Source organism: Brassica rapa, chromosome A08 (genome assembly GCF_000309985.2).
Source record: "Brassica rapa cultivar Chiifu-401-42 chromosome A08, CAAS_Brap_v3.01, whole genome shotgun sequence".
NCBI classification, from domain to species: Eukaryota; Viridiplantae; Streptophyta; class Magnoliopsida; order Brassicales; family Brassicaceae; genus Brassica; species Brassica rapa.
Window position 1 is genome coordinate 17,365,329 of NC_024802.2, and position 15,145 is coordinate 17,380,473.

Here is a 15,145-nt window from a genome sequence, read left to right on the forward strand (position 1 = left end):
TTTCAGATAACAATACAATATATATATAGAAATTATATTTTTTAATTATATTTTTAGATTTTGGATAATTTAATATTCTATTTTTAATTATATAATTAATAATTTTATTTAATTAATATTTAGTTATAGAATTTTTTTTTTTAACTTTTTACTTAAAGACTTTTTCAGATAACAATACAATATATAGATAAGTTATCTCTTTTTTAAATTATATTTTTAGATTTTGGATAATTCTTATTATTCTTAATATTAATCAATTATCTAATAAAAATCAATTAAAATTTCATTTTTATTTTTTGATTTATTTATACATTTTATTTATTAAGGGTATAAACGATATTAACCACTCTAACTTTCAACGTGAAAGCTCTATTGCGAAAATTTACTTTGCAAATAATAGTATAGATTGGATTCGTTCTTAAACGATAGCGTTTTAATGCACCAGCTTCTTCCTTTTCTGTGTTCTGACTATTGAGCCAGGCCCACCGACGACTTATGTTAACATAAATTCAGTTGCCATGTGTATTATACTATTATGTAAAGACAACAAAATAAACCGTATTTTTGTTTTGGTCTGATAAATTGATAAACGTTTAATTACTATTTTGTTGTCAACGTTTCTCTCACTACAAAAAAAGTTGCTATTCATAGCACATTGTTATAGCACGTTTTACTGAACTGCTGTCGTTGATGAGTGAATTTTTTTTTTAGTATAGGTTAGCATTATATAAATGCTATGATAGAGTTTTGCTAAGCGGGAAGCTAAAATTAGCTTTTCCACGAAACACTTAGTAAAAATTAGCTAATATTTTCTGTTTTCCCTCTCTCTAATCGGGGTTCCCTCTCTTCTCTCTCATTTTCCCCCTTTCTCGACAAAACTCTAAGAGAAATCAATCTGGATTCTCCATCTCCTTCTCTCTCGTTCTCTCTCTATTTCCATCTCTGTGTCGATTCTCCATCTCCGGTTCTCCATCTCCGCCTCGATTCTCCATCTCCGCCTTGATTCTCCATCTCCTCCTCGATTCTCCATCTCCTCCTCGATTCTCCATCACTCTCCTTCATCGCCGCTTCTCCCAGCTCCGATTCAACTCCTGTTCTACATCTCATAGGTATAGGAAGTCACAATTTCGATATCTCTGTCAGTGTTAATCTGAAATCGAAGTTTTATTTTTTTTGATATCTCTTAGCTTCATCGCCGCTTTCTCTGTCAATTGATATGTTGGTTGCTTTGATTTCCTGTTTTATTCCAGTTATCTTTTTATTTGGTTGGTATCGTTTCATGCTCTGAATATTTTTGCTATATCATTACATCCTCTGACTCTTATGTGTTATGTTATAAGTTCGTTTTGTTACAAAAGGTTTCAACTTAGGTTCGAACACAGCATTATGGACAAAGCTTGGGTACATCTAAACAGGTAATGAGCTTAAGCGTGTATCTCATGTTTCATTTGGTGATTACTGACTTAACTTGTTTAATTTTGTTTTTCTTTTGATTGTTAATGGCAGAGTTGATCCTGGATATGAGAGAGGGGCTTCAAAGTTTGTCCGGGATGTGGCTTCAGCAATGGGAGGGGTTGATGTTATTGTATGTCCGTGTATTGACTGCCGTAACATAGTTCGACATTCAGCAAGTGTGGTACAACCAGATTGTATATATAAACCAGTAAACCACAAACAAAAACGTGTAAGATCTTACACGTTTTTGTTTGTGGTTTACTGGTTTATATATACAATCTGGTTGTAATTTCTAAAGTTGATTGACAAAATAAATATACTTCAAATTTGTTAAATTTTAATGTAAAATTAGTTGACTTTGCTGGAAAAAAAAACTTTGAAATTAATATGTCTATTTACAAAAATAAATTGAAAGTTATAATTTAGGGAAGAAGTTGACTTAATAGTGAATTCATGATTATTGTTAAGTTGTATTTTTGTCATTATTAATTACGACGAATAGTATAATTTGTCTCTGCACTTAGTCACGGATCATAAATAAAGTTGTCATCATCCGTCCTTTTTCCCATCTAAAAATTTTCATCGATAACACAGAAAAATACATGGCGAAACACTCAATCCGACAGAACATGCACTAATCTCGGAAAACCAAATTTCAATAGTGAAAAACTTAAGCTCAAAAAGATAAAACATGAGCAGCTAAACAATACAAATAAACCATAACTACACCTTACTAAAAGAATCCAAGAAACAAGGTAACAAGAAATAATAGAACAAAAATTTAATTGACTACGACTAGCCGGTCTTCTTGCTACGAACAAAGCAAGAGAGCATGCACCGCAGAGGACTTCATGAAGAATAGCATCACTCTCATCTAAACCACTTGTTCACGATGACTACACACAAACCACTTTGTGAAGCCAAAACAACACCTAAAGAGAAGCAACACCCGATACAAATTAAACTCCCTACTCAATGTACCCTTTATCTGGACGCTTCAAAGTCTTAATCTCTTATACTGCTTCAACACACAAAAGCCATCAAAGATAAACAAAAACCAAAACGACTACGAAAATAACCTTATTCAAGGGACGGAAAAAGACCCTTAGCAACAACAAGATGGAGAGGTGTCCTGAAATCAGCTTCTTCTCGATGACAATACCAACCAACTGTTCATCCCATGCCGCTGCTTCACGGTTGTTGAATCAAAGACCAACTAAGAAAAACTCTACAAGATGACCAAAACAGAAACTGAACGAAGAGGGACATAAGGTTAAAACCTGGTAGAATCCACCATGATAAATCAACGACGAACGTCAACCAGCAAGTTCAGAACCACTAGAACAACAATTCACGAACTCTTCAATCCGGAATCTTTCATTTTTTCAGATCCGAAGCTATCGAGAAAACTTACCACACAAACTACAATAGAAGAAGAAAATACTCGGACTGGATCGACGGTACACACGCCGACCAAAAGAGAAGCAACGTCGACTGCTGTAAGTTGAGGCAGATGAGATCAAGTTGCCACCATCTACTTTTCATTTTTTGGATAACATTATACAAAAAATTTCTGGTTGCCACTATCTAATTTTACAATTAAATATTTTTAAAGAGTAAAAAGTATAAAAATGGACAAACTTAGACCAAGTGTTCAAAATTGTTTTTACTATGTTTTATAATGATTACGATTATCAATTTGATTTTCTGAATCAAGGTTTAGTTCGAATTAGTATAACTAGTATTGAAAAAAAAGTATACAAATGAGAACGAAAGACTGATAGTAGTGAACTAGATGATTAGTAATGGAGAGTAAATTATTTATTAATATAATATCAAATGATCACAAAAGTGGTTTCATCTTCAACATTTAAAGAAAGTTTTGGAGACTCTTCTCTCGGATATATATTATCCAAACGGACCAAACCATTGCTTCATCTCCGACCTTTCATTTTTATGTATTCTAGTGTAGGGTTCTATAGCGTTTTATAATTTTTTTTGCGTTTTGTAATTACTATTGGAAATTTTATAAGATAGCACTAAAAAATTTTCTATCACAAATATAGATTCTAAGAATCAAAATGACCAAAATGTTTCATTAAAGAGATAAATATACATTTATACTCCTATGGTTAATTAATTCAAACTTTAGGATTTAGAGTTAAGGGATGGAGACTTGGGTTTGAGGTTTAAAATTTTATAAAATAGAAAATAAAAATTTTAAAAATAGTTTCAAAAAATATTTTCGAATTACAAAAAGAAAATTTGAAAAAAAAATTCGAAAAAAAAAATTCATAAAAAAGTTCGAATTTGAAAACATATAATCTAAAACTATAAAAAAAAAAAATTTATATTTTTTATTATTTTTATATATCTAGGATATTAGTGTCATTTTATGGGATTGATTTGTAAACTATAATTAGAATCATTATGGGATTTATCTTAATTTTAAACTCTACACTATAGAGTATAGATTTACCTTTGGTTTTCACAAGTGTAGCAAAACCCATTAAATTGTATGGGCCACAGGCCCATCAAGAAACCCGTTCGTTGAATTGCACGCACTTTACTATCAACCGTATACCCCTATTAAGTATGGTCGTTCGATGCCAATAAAACAAAAAAAAAAGTATGGTCGTTCTTCTTCATTGGCTTTATTGGGGATTGATTTCTAGAATACTACTGTGCTCCTCCTCAGGTGCAGCTACTCACTAATTAGACTTTTACAATATGTTCCAAAACTCGTCTGTATGATTTCCACGACCAGTGGCATTCTAGTTTTTTTCCTTTCTTTGGTAATCAAAAAACTGTTTTGGATAAACTTTTTATAATGACTAGAAATTACCGTAAACAGTGTTCCAAATCCAAGAAAATCTCTTAGAATTTTTTTGGAGAGTCATAGTACCACCACGCTGACAGGAAATCGAACATGTGACCTCTGCCAGTCGTCTGTGAAAAGAAAGACCACCGGAATACAAGCCCTTCTCAAAATTATATTACTGGCAGTAGCATTCTAGTTCTAGTTCGATAACAACTTCGAATTATATTGTGTATTTTAACATATTACTGTATAATAAAGGTTAAAAATACGTAGATCATGACTAGATAAATCATTTGGATTTCTTATATTCTGTATATATGTAATGTGATCAAGATGGACCAATCCTGTTCTTGAAATGGATAACAGCCTAAAAGAAACTTAAAATAATTCTTTTTTTTTTTTGCGCAACAGATAACTTGATTAATAAAGGAGGAGTAGTTTAGACTATCTGGGCATTACAGATCTGGGCTTTGGCAATCAAATCCGCAGGCCCATTTGAAGAACGAGAAATGTAAGAAAAACGACAAACAGAAAAGAACGAGGAAATCGAATCGACGTCCGACAAGACGCCGTAGAGTTCTGTCGGTCTCCGTTTCGTGGTGATCGCCGTGACAAGCGCTTAAGCATCTGATCGTAGCCAGATTGAAGTGAATCCAAGCGAGAGGCCATGAAGCAAAGCGTCTCTTATGGCCAGAGCCTCCGCAAGGATAGGTGACGCAACATGGTAGTGGGTCTTACCTCCTCTACCGATCTCGCCTTCCGAGTTACTGAAAATCCATCCTGTTCCCGCCGCCGCCGATCCCTCTTTCCAGGCTCCGTCCGTGTTGCAGATGATTGTCGTGGTTGGGAGGTTACCTGGCGATGAGACAGCCGGGGGTTTCGCAATTGAGAGGCCGGTGGGGTATTGTGCAAGCTCCCATTCTCGTGCGGCTTGTAGAGCTTTGGTTAAGATCGCAGAAGATGAAACTTGTCTGTTCTCGAAGATACGTTGGTTACGGCTTATCCACTTAAAATAATTCTAAAGCGTCGAATGTGGTAGACACTTTTTTTTTGTTTTCTTTATCATATGAAATCTTATCGAGCATCTAATCAGACCAATAAGCATTCTTGCTTTTCATTCCTCTCATTAGCTTATCTTATCATTTCATAGCCTCGATCACAATAAAAATTTTAATGAATTTGACCAGTTTTATCGGGTTATCTCAAATGCGGTTTTTGGTAAGACTCAGTCAGAAGTCAGAACTCAGAACCAATTAGAAAAACGAATTACGGCTACAACTAAAAAAATATTTTATTATAATAAAGCTAAAAGAATTCTATAGGTGATTTTGACCTCTAAAATATATAAAATAGTGAAAACTAGAAACACATACCTCATATGCTTGTAGTTAAAGCCGGCTCTGTATATAGATAACCTAGCCGATATGACCTCTATCGTTCAAATGTATTGGAGTGGATGCAAATTACATAAGGTTTAAAACTCAAGTCAACGGAAGACAAAACTAAAACTTACCACATAGCAATTTTTATCGTCAAATGACCAAAGGGAGTCTTAAGTTATAAACTAAATTAGCAAAAAAAAAGTTATAAACTACTCATAATGTTTAAACATATTTTTGTTTTTGTTTCAAACAAACAAAAACTTGCAGACTTCGGCTACTGAATCTGATGATGATTATCACACGAATCACTGAGATTTATATTGTCTTAATTTTTGTATAGTTTCTTCTTTCTAGTTTTTTTTTTTGATAATCTCATAATCATCTTCTAAATAATTTAATGGCTAACTAGATTTTCACATGCATTATACATATGCGCAATTATTTTTTCTACAAAAGGTAATTTAATAAAAAAATATTTAGTTTTAATTATTATTTATATTTGTATGCTGTTTGGAGTTTTTTTGGTGATAAAATATTCATTTTTGGTTAAATTAAAATTTTTAGATTTTAAAACTATAATGCACTTAATTTTTTGGATTTGCTAATTTATTATAATACTTAGTTGTTAAAATTTAAATAAAATGGATTGTTGAAAATGATATTTTACCTATTTGATATTGTAATTATTACATAACTTTTTAACTAAAACTAAATAAATATTTTTGATAGTTGTTTTACTAAACATATGAATTTAATTAGTTTTCTAAACAACAAGAATGAAAAAATTATTAGATATTTGATCGTAAAATATAAAGTAATATTTTTATATATATATATATATAAATTAAAAATATCAATTAGCAGTGGAATAATTTTATGTGTAATGGTGCATTATATTTAAAATAGTTTAATTTGTAATTACGATCAAAATTTTACTAATAAAAGCTATAGTCATAACTAAAAAAAAATCAATAGTATTTCCATAATATAATATGTAAATGTAATGTTTTCTCATATAATGATATTCTGTTTTATTAAGATAGAAATGTAGTTGGAGATTAATTCATAAATAACTACAGTATATAGTTTGCTATCTTTAGAAAATTCATTCAGTTATGGTACAAATGTAACCATAACGATGAACAAATATATAATACAGTCCATTTTTGTATGATACTGTATTTTTATTTTATTTATAAAATATTTCTATTCGCAGCTAGAAATGATTTCAATACCCACAACTGATATATATCTATATATATGTATTATAATTCGCAAGGTATATACTTCAAACTTTCAAATGTTTTTTTCTTTTGTTAACTGGTTAATATCATAAAATGAAAAGTTTAGGGTATACACGATAGCCTATTTATGTGTTTCCTTGGTAAAAAAGAAATAAAAAACAAGGAAAACATAAAAAAAGAATTACATTTTGATTCATAGAATCCAAAGTGACATAAGAAGAGCGGAGTTCCGCTTATGCCGTCTTGCAGAGATTATGTTCCGAACGTCCCTGTCAATGGCTTTGAAAGTGGTACGAGCAGCATTAACGCAAAGGAGGAGAGGGTGGGTTCTAATTTTTTTTTTTAATTATTTTTTTTGTTTTGTCCGATTTTTTTTATAAAAAAAAATTAAAAATAGACTAATTTCGGACCGACACGTGTCAGTGGGAATCTGCAAAACAGTTAAAAAGTTTTACCAGACTCGCCTTTTGCAGAAGAGGAAGAAGAGGTGGGTTTTCTGATTTTTGTGGGCCCTCCACCTCTTATAACTCCTTAAGAGTCAGCGATAATGCTGCTCTAAGAGGCGGAGCAAGGGAGGTGTTGTGCAGAGCCGCATTCCGTTGCTTCCAAATGTTTAGCACACTGGAATACAACTTTAATTGTTTCACCTTCTTGTGTTAAGTTTTTAAAAGTTGCTAAAGAAGCGAATGAGATTAAAAAGAGCCGAATGGAAAAAAAACATGTCTTTACGAAACACTACACACACTATGCACATGCTATCCTCTATCTTCTCCCCCCCAACTTAGCCTTTCATCACACTATGTATTTAGACGTTTCAATTTTAAAAATTCCTTATTTTTGCTATCTCCTTTTTGCTATAGTTTTGTACTTTCACTAAAGTATGATCTCAATGGTAAACTTCCGCACTAAGTTATTATTATTATTTAAATGAATGTGCAATTCATTCAATCAAAAGCATATATTACATTAAGTGTACTTTTTAGAATATATTTAAAGAATATAACAAACGAAAATAACAAAATATAAATGATATATCTCTTTTGTTGCTTTAGGCTTTAGATCTTGTTCTAACTTGAAGGCCTTCATCGAGTGTGTAGTCGCTCATTGCTCTAATAAAAAATACCCATATAAGTTGAACAAGTATATATATGTGTAAAAAAAGAAGTATAAATATGTATGTATATCCATCAAGTTGAATGGTTGTGGTCTTTATCAACATGCAAACGTGATTCGAACATGGGAAAGAGAGAATATGATGGATTGACCAATTGATCTTCAGTCTTTACATTTTGTAGATTCATTGCTGGAAATGAATAAAGCAATGGAAGATACACAAGCATATGCTATCTTCTCCTTTTTTCGTACAAAAGCATATGCATATGCATATATATATATATATATATATATATATATATATATTATTTTTTTTGAAACTATCATATGCATATATTGGTTTCATACATTAGCATATGCATATATTGGTCAGTGCATGACTTCGGCATTGTTATTTTTTTCGACGTCGCTGTATTAGCAGTAGAAAGTAGAAACTAATTAAAAATTATTTGTTTTCTTATTTTAGTTATTATTTCCGGAGTGTATAATGAAGAAACAACAACTAGTAAATAAAAGAATTCGATAACAAATTAATGTTAGACGTAAACGTATGTGATCTAACTTACTTTCTAGTATGTGATCTAACTTAATTACTTTCTAATTAATATATATATTTGGATTATATATCTTGTATGCCCTATGGTCAATTTACATAATTGATTTTTGTATTTTATTAGGTTTAAGCACTTCATATATAAGCATGGTTTGGCTGTCTCAGTTAAACAAAGAACTTTTCTACGTTTTGGTTTCCAGAGAGATCTGATGTTACAGTTTCTTATATGAAAGATCAGATAAATGGAAAAGGGCCGCCAGAGATTGATTCCTAACCATATTACTTAACTCGAAAGATTGAATAAGTGGACTGTTAGTGACATTATTATCAATTATTTTGTTGAGTAATCACGCATGTGCCCTATCTTTGCTTTCTCATTGAAGGACCAATCCTTTTTGCATCCCACTCTATCTCTTTACCATGAATTTTCGGTTAGGCTGATTTTATAATTGTCATAAGTCCTAACCACCAAGTTCACTAATTCATTAGTCATCCATCACATCTATCCCTCATAAATAGTAATGTTTTTGATTTTTTCCCCAATAAAATAGTAATGTCTAACTTTACTTTCTCACCAAAGTATTGGATAAAGTTTGGAAGATAATGGTAAGAAAACCTTTTTGCCAAAATTAAGAAAACCCTATGCGTATAAAATTTGTAAGAGAAATTGATGATTTTCCTTCTCAACTTAGAGAAACACATCAATATAAGATATCAACAAAGCCCAGAATAGAATAATGATCTAATTTTATTCTGTAAATAATTAAAGAATAGGTAGTTCGTAATACATAATAATCTTTCAATCAGTTCTGTCTTATAAATTATTAAATGGATTATCCGTAGCTCTCCTCGGATGATAATGGTTAATCATAGCCTCATTCATTTTTAACAAAAGCGTATATTTTTACTGTTCATGGAAAATACAAAATAAAGTATAAAAGCATCGTGACTCAAAAGTACCTACCAGATTTTTCTGAATTCATGTATAACTATTCAACTAACTACAAGATCTAACTATCTATGTTACTTATATTTTAGAACCAGGAAAACCAATATTGGTGGTAAAACCTGATCGTTGGAAACAAAGATGTCATAAAGCGCACCACTTCATCAGCTTATCTGTCCTATTACAAAACAAGTATATATAGATATTCACATCTTGTATATAGATAAAGTTAATGTATATTTTTGTGTATATATGTAAGGTGAAACAAATAAACAAGTAAGGTTAGTGGAATTCATCTTCCAAAAGTTACTAGATTCCTGGGGTTACATAAAGATAAAAATTGGGTCACTTTGTTGCATCATTCCATAAAGCTACTTTAGAGTACATGTTTTTCAGATCTCTAGTCCATTTAATAAATATTTAAATTTCAGTAGTTGATCAAAATCGTGTATAGTAGTAAGTCGTTCCAAAAGAAAAGCAACAACCCAAACTTTAAAAAAAAATCGTCAAATGTTACTTTCAATCGGTAATTATATGAACATGAAGAAGTTGGACTACAAATTTACAATCGTCAACTGATCTGATGCATAGTTGAAGTTATAGTTGTCAACGTTTAATATCAAACTGATAGATATACTGCAATATCCCACACAGCTAAATCAATATTAGAAGATAATTTAATTTTTCTAATTCTATCATTCAAGTAAAGAGCATTGAAAACATGGTGAATAGTTTTATATATGACTTGACAACAAATCATTTTAACACTTTAACATTTTCTGGTAAACTTTTTTACTTGCACTATATATTTCATGATTAGTATTTCAATACTGTACTAAAACATTCAAACAATCTTATATTAATTAGATATAATATTTTTAGTTGAACTCCAAGTATTTTTAATCTTTGGATAAAAGGGATCTGCCACATTTTTTAAATATGTATTTTTATTTGAAAATTGATCTGTTCTTTTTTTGTTAAATTCGTTTAATGTTAAATTGATTTTGAGAACTGCGTAAGTCAAAATTTGAAATCCAGCCTAAGCTAAAACTAATGAGGATGATCATACTGTCATTTCATGCGGAATACAATTGGACCAATAGAATAAAATAATTTTAATTGTATTTCGCTAAATTCAAAAAGCACAATATAACAGTTTACAAAAAAAAAGTAAAATATAAACTAATGTTATCAATATCCTTCTTCTTAGTTCTCATCGTGATGGTGTGAATTCTACTCTTTTACTTCCATTTCTCGTTCAACCAACTCCCAAATATGGTATCCTCCCATTTATATTGCCAAAGGCAAAAACATTTGTTAAGATTAAATACCCATTATAGTGGGCAATTCAATCTTTCCCACATTTGCTTTTGTCTGAAGAAAGTGTCTACTTTTGGCCACTTTTTCAAATTTATTTTTATTTTTGGACTGACATAGTTGGCAATGTGTTGGAAAGAGACAATCTAAGATGTCATTTTCTTGCTTAGGTCCAACAAATTCTGATGAAACCCATGTTGCCTAACGAAAAATGTTTTTGACAAACACTCTATTTTTACAGTAGACTCCCACAGAGTAAACATATTGTCAAGCCATAAACAACAGCATACTTAGATTTGCTTATACTTTGACAAGAGACTTAGAGAGAGAGAGAGAAAAGAGAGAAACGCGTGGGAGGAAAGCACCGACGTCCGGCGGCGCGTTTGCGCGCGTGCCGGCGCCGGTGGTTCCCTTAGTTGTCGATCCTCGCTAGGTTACCCTCTGTGTGCGTCGATCTGCTGTCCTAACCGATATATTTTCGGATCTGGATTAGGGTTTTATCGCCGGGAGAGAACCGTCTACGGAGGGTTTCAAACGGCGGTAAGCTCCCTTTCTCTGGATTCGTGGTGAGGTAGGACGCGGCTCGTCGCGACAGCTTGTTAGTTTTTTGGGTTGAAATTAGGTTTCATTCCGGGAGGCGGAGGCTTCGTTTAGTTCCGCCGTCGCCGTTCAAGTTTCCGGGGGGTGGAGGCTCTTTTCAGCTCTGCGTCGCCGGCAAAGCTTCCGGGAGGTAGAGGCTCTCACAGCTCTGCGTCGTCGGATCTTGCTCCGAGGGGTGAAGGCGTCCTGTTCCTTGCCTCGTCGGCTCTGGTTTTTCTTCTTCTGCTTAATTTTTAATATTAGTTTATAGGGCCTTAGTGTTGGTCTTTTGGGCTTTGGTGATGTTTGAGTTCCGTGGGTGTTTCTCTCGTTGGAGGTAGAGAGAAGCGACCGTATCAAGTTGGTGATGTTCGGTGAGCCGTGGTTGTTACTCTGGTGTGTGCTCGAACGGTGGTGGTGATGATCTCGCTCCGGCGATTGATCTCGCCGGTAAAGACTTATCTAGAGTACAAGACGGCGGTGATGAAGAGTGTTGGTAGGTCATGGGATCCGGTTTGTCACGGTGAGGCATGTTCCTATAGTGGCCGGTAAGAAGCGTCCGTTCTCCGGCGTAAGTGCTTACGGTGGTGGCGACGTTTGCGGGTTTGCTTCTCGAGGTAGGGCGAACCGCGCGTCGGGTGTTTGGGTTCGAGGGTTTGCTTGGGCCTAACCGGGTTGTTTTGTTTTAGTTGGGCTTTGTGGTTGGGCCTTTTGGTCTTTGTAATTCTATTTGGGCTGCGGACCTGTTTTCTAATATAATTCAGTTGGAAAAAAAAAAAAAAACATATTGTCAAGCAGGTGTTCAAAAAAAAAAAACATATTGTCAAGCCTACTCCTGTCACTACAATATCTAATAAAAAAATGAGTACGTTATTATTACAATGAATCAGTATAGTCACTTTTTATTTGAGAAGACCCTATGTCTAACAAATATATAAAATTAGGCAGGCAAAGTAAAGTATACTTATCTCTACATTATAACATGTTATTATTTTCCTTACTTGGCCCCATCTCAGTTCTTCACCTCTATATCTATCCCCACATTTCATTGCATTGATTCTCTTACAAAACACCCTCTCTCCCCCTCCATGTCTAAAATGTTTAGCAGAATTGCAATGACCAACTATGTTGTTGTGCTTCTTCTTTCCTTAACATCCTTAGGTATCTTCTTTTGTGTATATATAGCTTATTTCTGTCTAACAAATAAAAAACCATTATCTTAATTTTAACTTGACATTACATTTATTCTAATTCCTGTTCCAATTTTTTTCACAGAACATGGATTATTGTTTCAAAGGGTGTCCTCTCTTGGCATAAACTACGGTCAAGTCGGCGACAATCTTCCTCCACCAGACAAAGTTATACAACTCTTGGGCTCACTCCATATCAACAAGACAAGAATATACGACACAAACCCTAAAGTCTTAAGCTCATTCGCCAATTCTAACATCGAGCTCTTCGTCACTGTCGAAAACCAGATGCTTCCCAGTTTAGTCGACCCTCAACAAGCTCTCCAATGGGTCACGTCCCGCATCAAACCCTTCTTTCCGGCCACTAAGATCGGCGGTATTGCTGTTGGAAACGAACTATACACCGACGACGACTCGAGCCTCATAGGGTTTGTTACATGCATGACCACATTCCTTAAACATATAAACTTTTTATATCTTCACTTATACACATTGTTATTGCTATGCAGGTATCTTGTACCCGCAATGACGAGCATTCATGCAGCTCTCGTCCAAACTGGTCTAGACAAGTACATTCAAGTATCTACTCCGAATTCACTATCAGTCCTTCAAGAATCTTACCCTCCCTCCGCCGGATGTTTCAGGCGGCAAGTCACCGGCGTAATGACGCAGCTTCTAAGCTTCTTGCATAGCACGAAATCCCCTTTTTGGATCAATGCTTACCCTTACTTCGCTTACAAGGATTCCCCAACAAAGATCCCATTAGATTACGTTCTCTTCAACCCTAACCCTGGAATGGTTGACCCCTACACCAAGTATCACTACGACAACATGCTCTATGCTCAAGTAGACGCTGTGATCTTCGCCATGGCAAGGCTTGGCTTCAAAGATATCGAGGTTGGGGTCTCAGAGACTGGTTGGCCGTCTAAAGGTGACGGAGATGAGGTTGGAGCCACCGTGGCCAATGCGGCAGTTTATAACAAGAATCTTCTAAAGAGACAACTTCAGAGTGAAGGAACGCCACTGAGAAAAAACATGGGACTTGATGTTTATCTTTTTGCTCTCTTTAATGAAGACCTTAAACCAGGACCAACCTCTGAGAGAAACTATGGATTGTATCAGCCTGATGAGACCATGGCTTACAATGTAGGTTTATTATCATCATCACAATCATCTACTTCTTCAACTAATTCTATTGTTTCCCTCACTTCCTCTGCCTCTACGGTATGTATCAACACTTGACTTACTCTGTCTCTACTAGATCCCTATTAGTATTTATTGTTTATTTGGTCTTTTAAGTATCACATTAAATCCCCTAAAAAGTTCTTGATCGAGAAAGACTACAAATACCAATTGTGACGTGCAATTTAAAAAAGAAGAGCAATGTGACGTTTTTCCCTTATAATTGTGACGTTATACTTGGAAAGTTAGGCTTTTCTAGAATTTATTTTGACAAACAAAATTTTAGAAATTAATAATGATAAAGTTTCATTTATAGCGATATGATTGGTACTTACTAGTGTTTTAAATCATGTGATATCTATGATTATATTCACCATTTGGCTTCTTCCTCACATTGATTAAATGAATAATTTGTGGTCATCATTATTACTTATTCATTGTTATTTATTTAAACAGGATATAACGAGGGGAATGCAACGGTTGATATATTTTATGTGCATTTACATGTTGGCCATTCATATGCTAATTAGAAGACGGTACTAGAAGCAGAAACAATACCGAGAGAAATTGTACGTGTATATAGAGAGTCCACTATTGCGGTTCATTTTTTCAACTAGAAGAATTATACTATTTCCAAAGTGTCTCAGATGATTCTTTAAAGAAACAAAACAATCAAAGAATTTGTTCCGAGTGATTAAATTGAGAAGGGGATGCAGTACTGCAAAGCAATCCAGTGTATAAAAGAAAGTGTAACATGACAATCAAATATATTGTTTTATAGACCCGCACAAAGAAAAAAAAGATACCATGTATTTATAATTCACTTACTTCTGAAAACTGGAAAAAGTAAAATATAGAAATAGTAAGGATATTTTAAAGTGTTAATAATTGAATAGTTGAGATTTACTGTGAATATTATAATTTTTTTGCAAAATTCAAGTCCTTTCATCGCGATTTCAATCATGCTTGACTATTTATACACTTTGATATAAACCTATGACTTATATATGAGGGTTGTTCAAAAAATAAAACGAAACTAATCTGAGTTTGAAATTAATTTTCAAAGTGAAAAAACTGTTTTAAACAAAAAAATTCCCGGAATAAAGTCCAAAAGACTCTACACACAGATATATGAAAAACTCTAAGTCATTGTGGTTATGTGAAGCAATCATTTATAAATCTAATTATTATTACTAAACTACTCAGTATACATTACCATTTATTGTAAGACACTACAAATATTACTTTATAGTACAGTTATATCATATGTTTTTCATCATATATATATTTTATTGGTTGGTCATACTGAAGGAGTGAATGCTCTTTAGTCTTTATCTTTTTTGGACGTGGAATCCATCACCCG

The 15,145-nt window shown here is 33.3% G+C and overlaps 1 protein-coding gene and 1 long non-coding RNA gene across 2 annotated transcripts; both read left to right on the forward strand.

Moving 5' to 3' along the window:
• The first annotated feature begins 162 nt into the window (after positions 1–162).
• Positions 163–3,687, forward strand: LOC117127303. The gene is made up of 2 exons (XR_004450239.1): positions 163–1,415; positions 1,507–3,687. It is a non-coding gene; the product is annotated as an uncharacterized LOC117127303 (long non-coding RNA).
• A 242-nt stretch (positions 3,688–3,929) lies between these two features.
• Positions 3,930–14,622, forward strand: LOC103835240 (glucan endo-1,3-beta-glucosidase 11). Its single transcript, XM_009111375.3, has 4 exons — positions 3,930–12,571; positions 12,686–13,028; positions 13,110–13,824; positions 14,239–14,622. Exons 1-4 carry the CDS (start codon positions 12,499–12,501, stop codon positions 14,323–14,325), a joined length of 1,218 nt encoding a protein of 405 aa, XP_009109623.1. The 5' UTR covers positions 3,930–12,498; the 3' UTR covers positions 14,326–14,622.
• The last annotated feature ends 523 nt before the right edge of the window (positions 14,623–15,145 follow it).